Source organism: Notothenia rossii (assembly GCF_949606895.1).
Source record: "Notothenia rossii genome assembly, chromosome: 9".
Classification (NCBI taxonomy): Eukaryota; Metazoa; Chordata; class Actinopteri; order Perciformes; family Nototheniidae; genus Notothenia; species Notothenia rossii.
This window is the reverse complement of record NC_136907.1, coordinates 51,624,057-51,644,712: the sequence shown is the minus strand read 5'-3', so window position 1 is coordinate 51,644,712 and position 20,656 is coordinate 51,624,057. Positions and strand designations below refer to the sequence as shown.

The following is a 20,656-nucleotide window of genomic DNA, read 5'->3' as shown; positions in this document are numbered from 1 at the left end:
ATCCACAGCATACACAGAGACCACGAAGTTCTTAAGGAGAAAACTAGTTGCTAAAACAAAACACGTTAGTGTACCTTGTTAGCTAGCTGACATTAACCTTAAACATTGCACTCATATTACTCACTGAAACCTTGTAAAGCCGGTCCCGCATGCTGGCTCTTACAGAACCGCTCCCTTTCGTGTATGTACAGCTCTCAACATGCCCAGACTTGGAGTGATTTTCACCTCGTTTTATACTTTTTCGCCTCATTCTGAAAGAAACAGGTGAAATTTACTAACGTGACAGCCATCTTTGTGATTGTGACGCGTATTGTGCGAGACCAGAGACCTGTAGTTCACTGAGCGGTTTCACACAAAAAAAATTGTAACTTCACAGTTTTACGACACATTTTTATTTTTTTGACTTGCAAAATGTTCTTTTAATTTGACAAACATCATATGTGTCATTCGTGGCACAATTCAAACGGGATCGAAAGATGACTTTTCTCTCTCCATTGAAGTCAATGTATAATTTTCCACTTCCGGGGTCCCATGGGTCGGAAGTAGATGGGCAGGACTTCGCCTCTCTATAGGGGCACTGTGCTGACATACCTACCAAACGTCATCTCATAATTCAGAGAGCTGATTGGCTGTGAGTACGTGTGCCGCGAAAATAGTAGTTGTTTGTGAGAGGGAGTAGCGTGTAGCGATTCAAATCAGTAACAGTAACATGGAAATAAAATGAATGAAGTTGACCATCTACTTCAGCTTTGGTAAGTTCATTTTATGTCATATATTTTGTTGATCTTCTGTGTTTTGCCCATAGGCTATTGCTCTGCTGGATCGATTGATATTGTGACCTCGGAGAGGAGTGTCTGTGTTTTCCTTATACCCCCCCTCTCTCTATCGGAACCATGGATAGCCTACAGCTATTTGTTTACGTGTTTAGAAAAGCACCAGAAGCTTATACACAGGGCCGCCGCTTGCGGACAGGCAAGGTAGGCAACCGCTTGGGGCCCCAGACCAGTAGGGGGCCCCTTGAGGGGCGACACATCTTTAAAATGACATCAGTGTCGGTTTTTAAAAAAAAAAATTATGCAAAATTCAGAACAACAAATTGTACAAAAAATAGAATTAAACAGACATCATACATTGCCATAAGCCTTCATCAAATTCAGTTAATCTAGTATAGTGGGGGCCCCATTATTGTAGATGAACTGAATTTGAGTGAGTGAGTGGGAAATGCGCAACGTTTGCAATGACAGACAGTAGGAGACCTCCCTAATGGGGCCCCACCTCATCCAGGCTCACTCCGGTCAGTGTCGCAAATCGCGTGCATGATTGTTTACAAAATAATCCTGATGACAAGGAAAGGCACTAAAAAATGAAGAGAAATTATCTTTCTGGGAGCGAAAAAAGGAAGAAGAAAAAAGATGAAGATGAGAGAAAAAAACAAGACAGTGGTAAGTAAGTTGAGTAGATAACGATGAAATACGAAATAACTAATAACCTTAACTCTGGGATAGAGAAACTTGAATTACGTAACTTCCACTAGAATCAAATTATTTATTTTTGTTTACTTTGACGTTTAACATGACATGAGTTAACCTAGCAGAACAGTATCTGCTCTGCTGGCCGTGACATTACCGAGTCAAGTGTGCGCAGCCGGCTCGGTACAATGTCATTGACCTATTAGAATAGCTTTGTTCAGCTTGTTTAGCTAGTTGGCTGAAAGAACGTACAGTAGAAGCTAGAATTTACAGTTGACGTGTTAGCTTAGCTCAGCTAGCCGGCGGAAAGAACGTAAAAGATAGTAATTACAGTATTAACACGTCTTCATTAATCTTTTTTGGCATTGTTACTGAAAAAAACATGGTCTCTGCCATTTCTACATTAACATTTCACCCGTTGTTTAATGGGACACCAGTAATGGAGTAATTTGGTGGGGGAAATTAGCTAACTTTTTCTGTAGTTTAGTTAACTGATGAAGCTGTGTCCGACTGAGCTAACTGTCAAGCTACAGTATGAATGTTAAATTAGGAAATGTAGATGCAAGACATTTGGACAAGTGTACTCTAAATAACTTATTGTTAAGTTATTGTGCTATGTGTTGAGTGTATTTTATTGTATTTTGCTTCTCTGTAGTGTACTCCTAGTGGTTTTATGATGATACTGAAAACTGTATATTTCAACCTTGGTAGCCATAGTGCAGGCTCCAGCACAATCCTCTGTATTGGAACCATGTTCACTTACATTGTCCCTTTCAAATTAAATGGAAATAGTAAACAATAGTGGAAGCTATCCCCAAGAACAACATTCGAAAGCTCAATATGAGGAATTTGAATTATATAAAGTGAAAGCATTTTGAATTTTTAACATGTTACTGTAATAAGTTTCACTTTATTATCCATCCCCAGGATCCTTTCTTAAGTCTCTAGCACCAGCAGCAGCAACGTAAAAGGATAAGGTTCCCCCTCCAAATGCTGATGATGGTAAGTAAAGTATTCCACTTTTAATTGATTATACGTGCATCGCACTCCAAAGATTCCTTGTAACATGATATTCCCTGTTTCTTTTTTGGTCATAGCAGTTCAGTCAACATCTACCTCCAGAGGGGCGTCAATATCTACCTTGAGTGGGGCGTCAACATCTGCCTCCAGTGGAGTGTCAACATCTGCTTCCAGTGGGGCGTCAACATCTGCCTCCAGTGGGGCGTCAACATCTGCCTCCAGTGGGACAGCAACATCTGCTTCCAGTGGGACAGAAACATGTTCTCATCACAGGGGCGGACTGGGGGGAAAAAGTGGCCCGGGGATTAATTGACAGACAGGCCCACTTAATGCGCGGCATGTATCGGCCGGCCGGCGACGAAAGTATGGTACTTAACAAAAAACCATAGGCCTATGCATTTTATGTTATTTTGGACAATTATTCATATAGTAATCACATTACCTGAGCGCTTGAGTTGCCTAGAGCAAAATAGTTACAGCATATACAGGACTGTCTCAGAAAATTAGAATATTGTGATAAAGTTCTTTATTTTCTGTAATGCAATTAAAAAAACAAAAATGTCATACATTCTGGATTCATTACAAATCAACTGAAATATTGCAAGCCTTTTATTATTTTAATATTGCTGATTATGGCATACAGCTTAAGAAAACTCAAAAATCCTATCTCAAAAAATTAGAATAGTTCCTCAGACCAAGTAAAAAAAAAAGATTTATAACAGCAAAACACAATCAAACATTTGAAAATGTCCATTAATGCACTCAGTACTTGGTTGGGAATCCTTTTGCACGGATTACTGCATCAATGCGGCGTGGCATGGAGGCAATCAGCCTGTGGCATTGCTGAGGTGTTATGGATGCCCAGGATGCTTCAATAGCGGCCTTTAGCTCATTAGCATTGTTGGGTCTGGTGTCTTTCAGCTTCTTCTTCACAATACCCCACATATTCTCTATGGGGTTCAGGTCAGGGGAATTTGCAGGCCAATCGAAGACAGTAATGCCATGGTCAGTACACCAGTTACTGGTGGTTTTGGCACTGTGGGCAGGTGCCAGATCTTGCTGGAAAATGAATTCCTCATCTCTCCAGAGCTTTTCAGCAGACGGAAGCATGTAGTGCTCTAAAATCTCTTGGTACACAGCTGCATTTACTCTGGGCTTGATGAAACACAGTGGACCAACACCAGCAGCTGACATGGCTCCCCAAACCATCGCTGACTGTGGGAACTTCACACTGGATTTCAAGCAACTTGGATTTTGCTCCTCTCCAGCCTTTCTCCAGACTCTGGCGCCTTGACTTCCAAATGAAATACAAAACTTGCTTTCGTCTGAAAAGAGGACTTTGGACCACTGTGCAACTGTCCAGTGCTTCTTTTCCTTAGCCCAAGTCAGACGCCTGTTCCGTTGTCTTGAGTTCAGAAGTGGCTTGACCATGGGAATACGGCTATTGTAGTCCATTTCCCGGACACGTCTGTGAACAGTGACTTTTGATACCTGGACTCCAGCTTCAGTCCACTGTCTTTGAAGCTCCCCCAAATTCTGGAAGCGACTCTCCTTCACAATGCTGTTAAGGCTGCGGTCATCTCTCTTGGTTGTGCAGCGTTTCCTGCCACATTTCCCCCTTCCAACAGACTTTTTGTGGATGTGCTTTGAAACTGCACTCTGTGAACAGCTTGCTCTTTGAGAAATTTCTTTTTGTGTCTTACCCTCCTGATGGAGGGTGTCAATGACGGTCCTCTGGACAGCAGTCAGATCAGCAGTCTTCCCCATACTTGTGATTTAGTTTACTGAACCAAGCTGAGTGTTTTTCAAGGCTCAGGAAACCCTTGCAGGTGTTTCGAGTTAATTAGACGATTCAAGTGATTCGTTGAACACCCTACTAGTATACTTTTTCATGATATTCTAATATTTAGAGATAGGATATTTGAGTTTTCTTAAGCTGTATGCCATAATCAGCAATATTAAAATAATAAAAGGCTTGCAATATTTCAGTTGATTTGTAATGAATCCAGAATGTATGACATTTTTGTTTTTTTAATTGCATTACAGAAAATAAAGAACTTTATCACAATATTCTAATTTTCTGAGACAGTCCTGTATTTTGTGATTTTAATGTTAACAGATCATTGATACAATAACATTTTGACCCAATTTGCCTGACTTGACACATGGAATAAAACATGGGCGTAGGAAGCATCCTCAATGTGGGTGAGACAATTTAACAGGGGGTATGGGCAGGTGGTGGACCTCACCACCTCTAGGAGGGTCCGGTGGCAAGCTCCCCCGGGAAGATTTGTTTTTCAAATGTTGAAGTTAAATGCATCAATAGAGCAAAATTAGGGACTAAATCTATGGCAGTCAGTAGGGACTTGGACTGTGAGCCGTAGGGTCGCCGGTTCAAGTCCCCGACCAGACTCCATTTGGAGTGTGGACTTCTACTTGGAGAGGTCCCAGTTCACCTCCTGCCCTGCCGTGGTGCCCTTGAGAAAGGTACCGGACATCCCCCTTCCCCCCTCACTCCCATTGCTCCCCGGGCGCTGTACAATAGCTGCCCACTGCTCCTAGTACTAGACTCCTGGTACTAGGATGGGTTAAAAGCAGAGAACACATTTCACTGTGTGTGCTGTGTGCTCTGCATGTGTGACCATTAAAGAGGGTTTCATCCCTCCAAATTCTTCTTCTTCAAAACCCATATGAAACAGAACTGTAAACAGATTTACTTTTTCTTTCAACATACAACAGCAAGTGGAGGCAAAAGTGACTGCACTCAAAACAATAAACCTGCTAGCTAACTAGCCTAAACTCAGTGACAGAATGTGGGCAACACGTTCTTCTCCACAGCCGCTCGACCTCTGAGTCAGACGTCACTTCCCCCCTTTTCTATCCTACGGGTACAGCCGTACAGCCACTCCCCCTGAACCCCGGCCCAGCCCAGCCCAGCCCACTGGGCCACACCGCACCGGGCTGGGCTCGGCTGGGCCGGAACACTTACAAATGTGGGCCGGTAGGATTTAGGTAAGCAAAAAAAAAAAAGGGAGTGGCCGGAGCACTTACAAATGTGGGCCGGTAGGATTTAGGCAAAAAAAAAAAAAAATGTAATCTTTTTTTTTTTTGGCCCTCCGGCACACCGGGGAAACTCCCGGTATTCCCAATGGCCAGTCCGCCCCTGTCTCATCATGAAGATGACACATCAACCCCTGCCTCCAGCAGCACTACCACGACTACAAAAGGTTTGATCACATCAGACGACCCTGCACAATGGCCAAATGTCCTAAATGATAGTGAAAAGTGTGCACTAGTGACAAGAGGACCAATACAAGAAACAGATATAGTCTTTCCGCAGAATACTGAAAAAACTTCACGTAGATTAACAAAGGAAAACTATTCTGCTTGTAATTGTTCTTTTCTATGTGTGATTTATTCGTTTTTGTATGTCTTAACATGTCTAACACAAGAAAAAGCTGATGAAAGCTGGTTCGAGGGGCCCCCAGTGAATTTTTGCCTAGGGCCCCCACAGACCCTAGAATCGGCCCTGCTTATACACATCTAAGTTGTTCGTGCTCCTACACTTTTGTACATATAAAAACGCCACTGTTCGTGCCTGCACCACGTCTTTTTGTCCGGTCGGGTCTTGGAAGACCGGAAGCTGTGTGGTTCATAAAAACATTTTCTTACTCAATATCAAGCCACTATTATTATTTTTATTTCTAATTCTATAATGTCTGACTTTTTTTGCCTTCCGTGAGGAAAATAAATGGGGTTCAGAAGAATACTGAAATATGTATTTTTTAAATCTTTTTTTCCTTCTAATTTGTCCAATTATCCTTGTTTTTATTTATTTGTTTAATTCTAATCTCGGGAACTGAATTTCAAAATAAAGCCATGAATAATATTATGTACGAAATTATTTTGTCAATCTATACCTATGGATTAACCTTCAGCAGAGTTTTTATCATTTTAATGCCATTGAACACAACTTTTGATCAGAACAACAGCTAAGATAAGACTATGTCCCGTGAATGCTCCGTAAAGCTCCGTGTTGTGATGTCTATGGCTGTGGCCGTTTCTCAATCGCGAGGATGCTTGCTTGGTAGCACATGTCTTCCGAATCACTTCCTTCAGAAGCTAGGCAAGAATCCTTCCTGGCATTTGGAAAACGAAGACTGGAACAGGCTAGCAAGTTTGCAGGTGTGCGTCATATGAGAGGCCCCGTCTTACATTTTCCGCCACAGATTTGGGGAAATTGGTCCGTGCGCAAAGCATTGTGGGGATTTGAAGGACGCAAAGTCTACCCATGTGCAGCCTTGAAATTACCCCCAAACCAAGGACGCGGCCTCGGTGGAATTCCAAGTATGCGAGATTGGATTGGAACAGTCCTTCGGCGGCACTCAATGACGTAGTATCCTTGAAATATTGGCTTGGAAGCCAGTTTCCTCGCAATTGAGAAACGGACTGTGTCTCAATTCAGGGGTTGTACCTATGGTGGCCGGCAGGTGCAAACGCGGAACAACGGCCAAAAACACAAACATTAGCAGGAAACAGCTGCAAATCCTGAAATGAAAAACAAACAAATCCTGAAAACAAATACAACCAAAAAACGCTGCATTTACAGAAATGATGCAAACTAAATACAACACACAAACCCCGAAAACAAACGCAATAAAAAAAATTCACGCACACACACACACACACACACACACACACACACACACACACACACACACACACACACACACACACACACACACACACACACACATCATGCGCCCCGGTGACAGAACATCTCCTTCATAAAACGAGGGGGAATACTCTGGTAGTTCGGTGTGTGTATAGGTGTGTGTGATTAAACGTAGCAGCCTCGATCTCTATTCAGCTGTTCTAATGAAGGGAAACGCAGTGAAGTAAACAGTAAAAGGCACAGCTCTTTGCAGCTGGTGCTGCTCTTCTCAGATTCTGCTGAGTTACACGTTACTGCCTCCAGTGCCTGTACAACGGAGCCAGTTCAACAGACCCTGGATATATTCGATTTACCCGGCTTAACTAACCCTAACAAACGCGATGTCGATAAGCGGTCCTACGAAGCTGGTTATCAACTCAGTAAATCAACCAGGGTTTCTCTGACCGGCTTAGAGCGCGTGCACGTGAAAGGGACGGGGTTAGCAACATTTGACCAATCACAAACATGGAGACGCGTGCTGACAGCGCAGCGTCATACTTCATGAATGAATAGTGTAAATAGCAAATCCTGCTTCGTAGTACAGGCCAGAGTCCTGCATCGGGTCGGGTATCCGCGGGTACCCGACGGGTGACCCGCAAAAAAGGTGATTTGCGGGTGGTATTTTTTCAAACGCTTTTTTCCGGGTTCACTTCTGGGTAAAACAAAGATGATGCGGGTCCGGTTGCGGGTGTTGCATAATAAATATATTTAAACAATAATAATTTAGTTTAATGTTTAAATCCTCAGACCTCTCCTCCGCGGTACCGAGCATAATCATAACCTCTGCAGTGCATCTATCTGCTGCTGAGCGCACCACATTCTGAATGGCTGAGGTGAAGCTCTCTATAGCGGAGAATACAGCATTTTCAATAACTCTTCCTCAAGAGCAAAGTCCAACGTCTGGGAGGCTTTTGGTGTCATCCTAGATGGAGAAAATAAACAACATCCCAGGCTTTTTGAGCCAAATATGCAACTGCGTGTGTTAATAATTGCACGTTGTCACTGCTTTATATGCGGGTTCGGGTCGGGTTGCGGATCATGTGCCGGCGGGTCGGGTCGGGTTGCGGGACTAATTGGCAATATGTGCGGGTAGCGGGGCGGGTTCGGTACTGCACGTCACGGGTGCGGGGCGGGAGCGGGTCTTGAAAATCAGACCCGTGCAGGACTCTGGTACAGGCCACTGGTGCCGCAGAGATTTCATAAAGGGAAGGAGGTTTTCCTTCTATAAAACAGCTGTGGGCAGCAGATACTGTGAGTCACGGACAGGAATCCCTCAATTTAAATAAAACGAGGCCACGCTTTATTAACTCGTGCGCACGCTTTATTAACTCGTGCGAACGAGAAAGTAAAAAGTGGCAACGTTTTATTTATTTTTCTCTCAATGAACCCTCCAGGGCTCCGTCAATTTCAACTAGCCTCCTCTCTATGGTGGCCGGCAGGTGCAAACGCGGAACAACGGCCAAAAACACATATATTAGCAGGAAACAGCTGCAAAACCTGAAATGAAAAACAAACAAATCCTGAAAAAAAATACAACCGAAAAACGCTGCATTTACAGAAATGATGCAAACTAAATACAACACACAAACCCCGAAAACAAACGCAATAAAAAAAATTCTGCAAATACCAAAACGATATGCAAAGTCCAAAGCACGTACAAATCCCAAAACACATACAATAAAAAAATATTCCGGAAGTGCTCCAGGCCTCTAGGGGGCGCGCTACGTGGAACAGATTGATATCTGACCAGACATAGAGAGAACGAACAAGAGTGCTGCAAATTGAAGCCGGAGGAAACAAAGTTGATCGAAGTGGAAAAAGTCGATATATAAGAAGGTAAGTTTTGTTTTGATACAAAGAGCGTCATATTTACCCAGCTAGCGTTAGCTTTGTTTGGTAAAAGAGTTTGCAAGTCAAGAGACAGCACTCTGCACCTAAATGTAACTCTTGACATCATATAGATATATTATAGGTGCAGAGAGGAGTTGGTTTATTGTGCCCCAATGTAAATCCTAATGTGAGAGTTAAATGACGGTCAACAATATAATGTACCTTGGTCAGTTTGGATTTATCGTGGCATCTATTCTTAATTAAAGTGAATTTATTTTATTTCAGTCAGTCATTTGTGTGTATGCAGCTGTGGGACATTCCAAATGTTCCAAAAGTGAGCACTCCACGAATGGAAAACAGTTTGCCAGGGTAAAATAAAACATTGTCAACATATTATTTTGTGCCACAAAAGCAGAATGTTTTAACAGTACAGTAGTTTGAATATATTTGTTGTTTACCTTTATCAGACCTCTCAGGCACCCACAACCAGCGTCTGATCGGGTAAGACTAATTAAAAATGTAATTATACCATGTAGGTTTGAATTTGTGAACATGAAATCAATAAATCCCTTTGTGTGCACTTATTTCCTGGGTAAAAATAGGATAGAGCACCAACTCCATTCCAGGAAGAGGTCCAGTCTGCCCCGGGTCAGAACAACTTCTATAGGTAAACGATGTTGACAGTTGCATCTTGACACAGTTGTGTGGTGTGTATCTTTATTTTACATTTGTTTGTTTGTATAACCTCCAATCACAGTGGGTAACATTGCCAGGAAGCAGAACGATTATACTTTCATACATTTCCAAATGACACCCACAATATCTGACATCTTAGTGAAGACGATACAAAAAACACCCACAAATATTTTTCAAAGATCAGATATTGTTTGTTGCATCCATTTCAAATGTTTACAAGGATTGTGCAGGAGTTTGACAAAAGTGTTGTTGTCAGTTTAGAACCCAATGTATTGAAAAAAAAACAGGAAGAGGATCGACATCCTTTTGTAAATATGACTGTCATGCATATATTATGTATTTGAAAATAATTATTCAACTGTCTTCTCACTGCAGCAACTACACAAATGGGTATGCACCTATCATTATTGATAGCAAGTCTAAGCCAGAAGACAAAATGGAGCAAAGGTATTAATTGTTACTATTACCACTTAATTTTTCTATTCTATACTGTAAATCTTATTACTAGCTTCATCATTTAATATTACAATGCATCACTTTGTCTTTCCCAGCACAGAATACCTGACTGCGGAGGACATTGTTGCAGAACTCTCTGCAAAAAGAACAAATACATCTTGCAGCAAGTTCAATATTAATAGAGCCAATGTGTGGGATGGAGCAATCCGCGGCTTCAAAGGTGCCTCATTCGACCCCTCTCATGAGATGTCAGTTAAGTTCACTGATGATGAGGGACAAACTTAGGATGGAGTGGACACTGGTGGTCCCAAGCGTGAGTTCCTGACCCTCCTTATGGAATGCCTGAGAATGAAGAAAACATCATGTCATAGCAACTGTTTGTGCCCCATGGCGGTGTGACTTTCCCAGCCGCTCACTGTCTCAAAATCTGATTCTAAATGTATAATGTTCTCTATAAAGATAGAACTAATACACAATTATGAATGTATAATGTAATACACATGTTTTGTGTATTTAATCATGCATTGGTCTACAATTTAATGATGGCTTCTACTTATTTCACATAAACAGACAATGAAAAAATGTGTCCTTCATGCTGATAACTAGTGTATGCATCTGCCAATTAGTATTCTAAACAGAGTAGTGTGTTGAATCCTTATTTCTTGCATTTGAAACAGATACAATAAAAAAAAGTGAACTTACTGTTGTGTTCAACTTCTGCCAAAAACTGTACATGTTTCCCACAGGAGCCACAGAACACTTGAACTGTCCCCAGATGTTGGCAACAGAAAGGACAAAACATGGCAGCCTGAAAATACATACATTGATGTAGTAAATCCATTTAATCAAGTCAATTAAAAACACATAGTCTAAATAGTGGTTAGCAGAATAAATAGAAAGATACATCATGTTTATCGTTGAATCTGTGTTTTGTCTCTCTCTCTCCTTGAATGTCTTCTCTATATTTGTTCTTGAGCATGTCTAATGCACACTATCCTGTCATTACTTTGTCCCTCTTCACATGTTGTCACTTCTCTTTCTCTCTCTCTCTCAATGCAATAGCTTTATTAGCATGACCATAGTTACAATTGCCAAAGCTCTGTATAGTTGCAACATCTATACACAAATACATACATATAAAAAAACTGCTAAGAATTCAATTGTCCTTTTTCCGCGGTAACCACTATGGCCCGTGTTATTTGCCTGCACTTGATTTGTCATCTCTTTGAATAATGTTCTTCCCTCACTTTATCTTCTCTTCACGTGAAGCTCTCCTCTCCTCAGCTGGTGTAGTAGTTAGGCACGCTAACGCTAGCTATATAAATATGACGCTCTATGTATAAAAACAAAACTTACCTTCTTATATCTTTCTCCACTTAAATGAACTTTCTTTCCTCCTGATTTCCATCACTCTTGTTCGTTCTCTCTACGTCTGGTCAGACATCAATCTGTTCCACGTAGCGTGCCCCCTAGAGGCCTGGAGCATTTCCAGAATTTTTTTTTTTGTATGTGTTTTGGGATTTGTACGTGCTTTGGACTTTGCATATCGTTTTGGTATTTGCAGCGTTTTTTTCTTGCGTTTGTTTTCGGGGTTTCTGTGTTGTATTTAGTTTGCATCATTTCTGTAAATGCAGCGTTTTTCTGTTGTAGTTGTTTTCAGGGTTTGTTTGTTTTTTATTTCATTATTTGCAGGTGTTTCCTGCTTATGTATGCGTTTTGGGCCGTTGGGCAGCGTTTGCACCTGCCGGCCACCGTATGTATCCTTAGAAGAGTGCATTCTTAGGCCGCACACGTCACTTCTGCCAAAAGAAGGCTGTCCCAATAAAAAAAAAAGACGAGACTCCTCCGAATGCGGCCCACGAATGATGATGTACACTCCGCGGCCTATCATATCCCAGGGTGCAATGCGTGCAGCGAAGAGGAAGTTTTTTTCAAATGAAATGGCTTCCGGTGTCCCGAGCAGAGTGGATTTAAAAGCAGCCGCAAGAGGACAAACACGTCAAACCCAAGGGGCATTGAAACGTACATTTTCGTAAAATAATACGTATAAATTTGACGCTAACTAGCTAGCTGGACGTACTGCACTGTTGTTTACACTTATTTTTTATTTAATTCAGAAGTTTACTAAAGTCATACAGAGATCTTGGCTCTGTTATAGATAAGTTATACTTTATATTACATAAATAGACCAAAGTGAAAACATTTAGACCGGTATAGCCTACAGTACGGTGGGATTTATAAAATGCTACCCTGACGTGTAGATGCTGTTAGCTTTATTTATTTTTCTGACATGTTCCAATTTTGTACTGTTTATTAAACTTTGGGACAACATTACAACCTTTTTATTCAGCTCATGCTGCTTTGAGGTTGGGCTAAAAGAAAAGCCTATTTAAAATATTTCCACCAGATTTGATCATCTTTTATTTAGGTGTATTTAATTTATCCTAATCCCATAATAATAAGACAATCAAAAATAGACAGCAGCCTTTTGCTTGATGTTAGTTTGTGCAGTGCTGTCAAAGGGATGCACGTGTGACTGTCATTTAATCTCTTTAGTTTTTAAAAAACCAGAACAGTACATCATTTTAAATTATCCTTTAAGGATTGTTTTGCTGAAATGCTTAGTTACATTTTGCAATAATACTTTTGCAACCCTGTGTTTAATATGATTAATTCACTTTTTTATTTTTCTCTTGTTTTTCTCTGTAATTAGGACAATTCTGGAGAAATGGATCTGCTGGAGAAGGACCCCCTAATCTGAAAAGTGCACAGCGGATCATCAGGACAGAGCTGCCATATGGATCCCCCGAGGTGCTGGAGAAGGACCCTTAACCCAGAGGTGGGGACTCGAGTCACATGACTTGACTCGAGTCGCATATTTTTTGACTTGAGACTTGCTTGACTAACATTGATAAAAGACTTGACTTGACTTTGACTTGGTATTCATGACTTGATACTTGACTTAAGCTTGAGACAGATGACTTGAAAGGACTTGACTGTTTCAAATTAAATATTTGCGTTTGTTTTTGTAGTGGGATATTACATTGAGTTTTTTCGAAAAACGTGATTATAACGCCATGTGCGCAAACCTGGCAACCCACTAGACGGCAGGAGTGTCAGTTAACATGGCAGCGGCTAGCTTTACTCCAAAAATAGTTAAGTTTGGATTCAAGGATTATTTTGTCGATGACGCTAATAAGAAGAGAACAGCAGTATGCAGGGTCTGCAGCATAAAGATCAGTGACAGGACCACCACAACATCCCACTTCATTCGTCACTACAAAAAAAAAACACAGAGAAAGGTAGGCTACGTGACTGTGTTGTGTTAGCTAGAAAGCTAACGTTAAAGAGCCTGTGACACGAACCCAACAACTGTTGTGCAATGAAATAGTGGGCTACTAGTAATCTCGAACCGTCAGTTTAAAAAAGAAAAAGCGATACCGTTCCGATAAATATCAATAATTTCGAACATCGCGGGAAAATTCCGTCGACTCATTTTGAGGTTTTGGGGAAGCAGGAAGTGACGTCAATGCGGGAACGCTTCACTGTGCGGCGAGAGAGCCAAACACGGACAAAGTGTGTTGTCATGCATAGAAATGGTGAATTACTGAGTTTAGGCACGTTAATAACGTTTTAATGAAGTTGACTACAGTATATTCATATTTCTCAGTGCTTTCATGTCAATTCGGCGAACATAAACATAAATGATCGTGGTGAAGATGATGATTAAATTAGGATTAAAAATCGGTAGTGAGAGCTGCTGAATTTCCTCCCGTCGGATGTGATATAAAAACAAATCGATTATTTTTGTAGTTTTAAACTCAAGTGGATGAAACTACATTTATTAGTGCATTCATGTCAATTCGGCGAACATATGATACGTTAAATGATCGTGAGGATGATGATTTAAAAATCTTTTGTTTGAGCCGGTCGGCATTTCCTGATGAGAAAACAAACCTTAGCTTTTTGTAGTTGCAGTCAGTGGTGTCGTGGGCGTTGGACGCGGGGGAACGCCGTACCCCCACTTATTTGAAGCATGATTTCTTTTTTTAATAGTCTAATACAGGGGTCACCAAACTTTTTTCTCTGGGGGCCACATTATTGTTCCTGACTGTGATGGGGGGCCGGGGCCGAGTCAGCTCATTGTGTAGAAGAGATTACTAGCCCGGCACAGCCATCCCCACTACTACTTCCACACTACTATATCAACACTTGATTCCTGTCACATATTTGTTTACCATCTTTACTAGTGGTTTACAAAAGTAGCAATTGAGTCTTCACACTTTGCTTTAATTTGAAATACCACAGATATTCCATTTATTTGTTTTCTAATAAAAATAACATCAAAGCTGTCAAGGTAAGAAACATCTGCCTAGTTGAGGTGATTGACACTGGCAAATGTGAGTTCAAAATGATAAATTATAGGTAGGCCTGATGATGATGATAATAATAATAATAATAATAATAATAATAATAATTGTGTGCAGCACTTAATAAAGGTCAAATAAATAGGCCTATAAAATAAATAAATAAATAAAAAACATCAAAATTATAATAACATGAGTAGGCTAATAGAACTAGCCAACTCTTATGCCTATCCAGGTGAGCATGTTCAGTTAACATTTTGTTTAGGTCAAGGTGAAAAGGACATGAGCAGTGTAGGCTCAAAACTAAAGCACAACAATAATACAGAATAATGGCAATCAAAATCAGTAGCCTATATGTAGGTGAACTGGATTTGTACTTGTTGATGAATTGTGCTGTCTTTGGGATGGGATCAGCAACAGCAATCTCCTCTCCTCACTTCAGAGTGCCTTCTGGAGCCCTGGCATGGAGGGATGACGGATTGAACACAAGAAGCACCATATTCAGTAAATGGCAAGACATGCTGCGGTCTGCTTTTCTCTGTGACATAATTTTACAACATATGTAGCAAATTAAAAAGAGCCTTCACATTTCATATTTATAGCAATTAAAATCAGTAATTGTTCAAATCAGTGTGCTTACCGTATCAGTGTGAACTGTGTGTTTGCTTCTGGCTGATGAGAAGTTCAATGTCTGGTTGCAGTCTAGTGGTAGCCAGTCTCAAGGTCTGATGCAAGTGTTTATCTGTGAGTCTGTTCCTTGTTGTATTCTTGGTTTGCTTCATGCGGGAAAAGGTTTGCTCACAGATGTAGGTGCTGCCAAAAACTGTGGACATCTTCATTGCATGCTGTTTGATGTTTGGGTAGGTTTCCCCTGGGAGCGAAGCATAGAACTCAATGAGACTGTCAGGCTTGAACGCATCTTTAAGGATATCACAATTCTGCAACTCGGCTAGTTCAAACTGAAGAGAGGGATGGGCATCATTTATGTCGGCAGCAAAGGGGTTCTGGAACAAACGTATTGCTTTACCGTTGACATGAAGCTCACGGAACCGCACACTGAACTGCCCCTGCAGCATTTCCAGTGCATCTTTGCACTTTTCGACTGGGAACGGGACAGGTGGTTTCTCAGCGCAGTAGCTCCGGGTGGCAGGGAGATGCTTAAAGTCCAGCTTTTCGACCTGTCTCACAAGCAGCACTAGTTTGACCTCGAACGCTTTGATGTGGGAATACAGGTCACTGATTAGCTTCCCTTTGCCTTGGAGCTGCACGTTAAGGTGGTTCAACATTTCAGTCACATCTGTTAAAAATGCGAGGTCCCATTTCCATTCTGGCTCGGTCAGCTCTCGTACCGTTTCACCTTTAGACTGCAGGAAGGTGTTGATTTCGGGTAGCAGGTCGTAGAAACGGCGCAACACTTTGCCTCGGCTTAACCACTGGATTTCTGTGTAGTACAGCACATCCTCGTAAGCAGACTCAAGCTCGGAGAGGAAGGCCTGGAACTGTCTGTGTTTCAGACCATTTTTTCGGATGTAGTTGACACAGTGCACAACCACCTTCATAACAGACGCCCACTTCAAAACTTTGCAGCATAGGGCTTGCTGGTGAATCAGACAGTGGACTTGTAGTGGGGGGGTGAGACCTCGTTCCTCGAATTCGCTGTTCAAGCGCCCTACTAGCCCCCTTGTCGTGCCAACCATACTAGGTGCGCCATCCGTAGTGATGCTGGCAAATTTACACCAGTCTAGACCCAACTCTTCCATTGTTTTGCACACTTGGACAAAAATATCCTCTCCTGTTGTAGTTCCTTTGAGGCTTTTTAGTGCTGCCAGCTCCTCAGACACTTCAAAGCTTTCGCTAATCCCACGAATAAAAATGAGCAGTTGTGCTGTGTCCTGCACATCATTGCTCTCATCCATGGCCAAAGAAAAAACTTGAATTGTGACGCTTTCTCGTTCAGCTGCTCATAAACGTTGTCCCCCAATTCTTCTACTCGCCTGATCATAGTAGTCGTGGAGAGACTCACACCGTTGACTGCCTCTCTCTTGTCGGGACACACCTCCTCGGCCACAGCAAGGATGCATTTTTTAACAAAGTCCCCATCATTGAAGGGCTTCCCATGGGTAGCTAGTATGTGAGCTACCTTGAAGCTAGCTCGAACAGCAGCGTGGTTTACCTGGGTTTGGCGAATGAATGTTTGTTGTTGTGCTGCCAGTCCGCCTTTCATTCTGCGAATTCTGTCTGCTCTTGCTTGCCCTCGCAAGCTAGCAAAGTCACTGTGGCGGGTTTCGTGGTGACGACGAAGATTATATTCCTTGAAAACCGCCACACTCTCTTTACAGATAATGCAAACGGCACGGTCCTTATACTGAACAAAAAAATAGTCGTTGGTCCACTGTTCTTTGAAAATTCTGCACTCTCTATCAACTTTTCGTTTAACGTTAGCCATTTTTGCTGTCCTGAACACTGACAGTTCTCTACGCGTGCGTTGTCTGTCACTCACTTGATCTCCAAGATGTCGGGTGACGACAATTCGGCAAATATAGTGCATTTTATTTTATAACTAAATATAATTTTTTTAACTGAAACAAAATCAACAAAATACCAAACGCAGACATGTTATTATTTTCCAAAAATCAATTTGAAAAAAATAAGCCATGACGACTTTTGGGGATTTGCCTCATAGGGCCGGTTCAAGTAGTGGGGGGCAGAGGGGGTGGGGGCCGGTCAAAGGGGGGTGGCGGGCCGGATCCGGCCCCCGGGCCGTAGTTTGGTGACCCCTGGTCTAATACATCTAAAATCATTGCCAGTGTTATCAGTTGCAAGTGTGTGTTTGTTGTAATAATGACGAAAACATAATAGGCAGATTTCACAGTAATTATAATAAAAACGTAGCTCAAGCATTTATGCAACTTGATTTGAAGCGTGTGTGTGTGAGGGCAGAACTGTGTGTGTAGGGTGACCAGGTGTCCCGCACTGTGCGGGACTGCACACACAGCATTTTTATTATTTGTCCCGCGTCCCACACATTGAGACTATGTCCCGCATTTGACTGATGGTCGCGCAGAAAGGCCGGATCGGTTCGCTGACAGCCGGCACCGCCCTTTATTATTATATTGTCTAAACGGCATCATGTAAGTTGCTGACAGGCGACACAGAGGTCCCCAAGCCCCCCCCCCCGTTGACAGTTCACGAGCGCGTCCATAGTGTCTCCCGTCCACCCACCACCCCGTCCACCCAGTAAAAACATCCCCACTACACCACTGGTTGTAGTAGTAGGCTACACCAACATGGATTAAACGTGTGTTTTTTTTTTACCACAATGTTGGGGAAATTAATGGATAAAATGCACGGATTATTATTATTATTATTATTATTATTATTATTATTATTATTATTATTCCCACTCCGATCGGGACACTAGGTCCACCGTTTCCCCGCAGCGTTGACAGTTTACGTGGGCTGGGCTGGGTGCAGTGGCGGACTGGCCATCGGGACGAATCCCGATGGGCCGGTACCGAAGTGGGCCGGTCGGATAAGTCACTAGCACATCCCCCACTCCCCTCGTTGACAATTTACTAGTGGTACCGAAGTGGGCCGGTCGAGAGTCCCGGGCTGATTTTTAGTCCCAGTCCACCACTGGCTACATGACCGTATGATCGCCCATATTGACGCACCTAATTCCTAAACTTCTAACAGATACAACATAAACCGATCCTTCAGCCTCATATGAGCTCTCAGACACGTTCAAAATTAAACTGTCATCGCTGTCTGAGCTTGCTGCTGTGTGCCCCATTGTGCGTTTACATGCAGATGCTGGGATCCTGAACGGTGCAGCTGGAGCGCTGTGCCCGCAATGACGTCTCACATAATTTGGCGGGACTTGAAGAATCCCCGAGAAGATCTAGAAAATTGTCAACATTGAAGGGCAGATTAATGGTTATCAAAGTACAAATTTCCAAAATCAGTTCAGTAACGGTTTTCAAGGGGACAATATTTACTCAAATTGATGGGTTTGATTGATGGGGTTGAACTTTTTGATCTGTTATGATGATAAACTGAAACCATTTCTAAATTAACCCAATTAAGTTAGTTTTAAATCATCCTGCTTAGTTTATAAGGAAATTATGAAGAGGAACACATTAAATGGTTTGAAAATGATATCTATGTAGGTGCTGACGCTGTTGGCGGTTCAAGTGTTAACAGACATTTTAATTAAATATGTGTAATGGCAAATGCCATATATGATTTTCTTACCTGGAATTCTGCCTTTTTGAACAGACTTTTTGAGTCCTTGCTATATATTGTCTACAGTTCTGGGGTTAATATGAATCTAATATGATTTTCATCGGTCTAAATTAGATTTCAAATGATTAACTGTGTATGTAATGAAGATCATAGTGTGGGTTGAATCAATTTTCATAACCACTGTCTTTTAACTGATTTAAATGCGGAAACTGGGCTTATTCATCAGAATTTCGTATGACTTGACTTGACTTGCTTGAACCGAGCAATAACTTGTCTTGACTTGCTTGACTCTCACCACAGTGACTTGGGACTTGCTTGATACTTGTAGGTCAAGACTTGAGACTTGCTCATGACTTGCACATGTAGGACTTACTCCCACCTCTGCCCTAACCCCAGCGGATCATCAGGACAGAGCTGCCATCCACCTGGACACCCCGTGGTGCTGGAGAAAGCAAAACGGCGATCAGGAACATCCTCCACCCAGACCTCTGCTTACTGCCGTCCTACAGACTTGTGTCTTACTTTCAGAATTTGATTTTGTATGTGTCCTTTTCTTTTAATAGATATTTAACGATTATAGCTTGAGTCTGTCTGATTCCCCAAACAACTGCTTCTATATACTTGCTGCACATATAATAAACACACTTTTGCTGATATTTGTTTTACTGCTGTTGATGTTAAATAACATGATTGATTTCCTCTGTCTCAATGATGAAAGTTATAATAATAGAAGACATGAAGCTGCAGAGAGAGGATGGATATATTCTTACCTCTACTTTGTGATAAGATGAAAATACAAAATTAATAATTGTACACATTGTACACATTGTTTATTTCATTTACTGAGGTTTTAACCATTATTTACAACATGTGTACATAAGCAGTGGAATAATAGGATATCTCTAGGTCATTAAACTGTCTTCAGTTTAATTTTATTTATACAAAAAAATAGGTCATAGAAAATGTTTAATTGTGTATTTCAGCAGAGCGGGGAGGCACGGTGCTGCTGGACCTGGAGGTGCTGACCTGGAGTCAGTGGGACATCATCTGGGCAGGTTTAGGGGAAGAAGGAGAATATAAACTGTTATAATCAGTCACAGCTATTAAGATTAGAACACTAATATTGTTAACAATCGATCTATACAACATGCCTTTGTTCATTTAAAAAACATATTGTTTTATTAGTACAGAAAAATTAAGACTTATTTTAAATATGAAATAATATGATTACGGTAAATTACATCAGCTATATTTAATTAATTTGTTAACTTACTAATGTAACATTACTGGGGGCTAAAGGAACAGCTTCATCTTATTTACCTGGCCATGGTTCTCTTTATTTCATCGCCGACGGTGATCTCCAAAAAATGTAAAAGTAAAGTTTCTGGATCCTTTTCCGCTAATTTGCTAGCAGGCTGCTGGAGCAACGCAACCGAACAGCGCGTATCACGTGACGTAAATACGACGCGCTCTGTAGGCTAGACTCTCATTTCGTAGGCCGCTCGGTCCAGCCTACGCGGTCTCGTCGGCCGCATCCTGCGTCGACCGCGTAGGCTGCGTACCCCGAAGGATACAACCCCTGAATTGAGACACAGCCTATGTCTGCTTCCCATGTCGCAAGTTCTGATCGCTCAGTGATGATACTTACTGTATATGTCTGTGGAATCTCAGCTTGCTAATCGATATCTTGTTTGTGCAGTTACGATAAGTAATAAGGGTATTTATGCCTAGAGTTCTGTGCTAAGTACGTTAGCATTTTTTCGCTCAGGGCTCATTTTGACGCATCTTGTGAGATTTGTGTTTTGTTTCGGTAAAAATGGTTCGTATCGTCAGCTAGCTGAGTTTCTTCCTGTTAATCG

The 20,656-nt window shown here is 41.7% G+C and overlaps 1 protein-coding gene and 2 long non-coding RNA genes across 4 annotated transcripts; 1 reads left to right on the top strand and 2 right to left on the bottom strand.

Annotated features, from left to right (window-relative positions):
• The first annotated feature begins 623 nt into the window (after positions 1–623).
• LOC307017857 lies at positions 624–19,430 on the top strand. Its single transcript, XR_013802294.1, has 3 exons — positions 624–752; positions 12,899–13,024; positions 19,194–19,430. It is a non-coding gene; the product is annotated as an uncharacterized lncRNA (long non-coding RNA).
• On the bottom strand, positions 9,752–11,605 carry LOC307019604. Its single transcript, XR_013802709.1, has 3 exons — positions 11,542–11,605; positions 10,888–10,993; positions 9,752–10,527 (listed from the first exon to the last, which is right to left on the bottom strand). It is a non-coding gene; the product is annotated as an uncharacterized lncRNA (long non-coding RNA).
• LOC307020701 (general transcription factor II-I repeat domain-containing protein 2A-like) lies at positions 14,257–17,747 on the bottom strand. Of its 2 annotated transcripts, none has more exons than XM_079652232.1 (2): positions 15,193–17,747; positions 14,257–15,002 (listed from the first exon to the last, which is right to left on the bottom strand). In XM_079652232.1, the coding sequence occupies exon 1, from the start codon at positions 16,466–16,468 to the stop codon at positions 15,197–15,199; it is 1,272 nt and encodes a 423-aa protein (XP_079508358.1). In that variant the 5' UTR covers positions 16,469–17,747; the 3' UTR covers positions 14,257–15,002; positions 15,193–15,196. The 2 variants fall into 2 exon arrangements, with proteins under 2 accessions (XP_079508358.1, XP_079508357.1); XM_079652231.1 differs by having other exon boundaries at positions 14,257–15,010; positions 15,193–17,746.
• Positions 19,431–20,656: the final 1,226 nt, after the last annotated feature.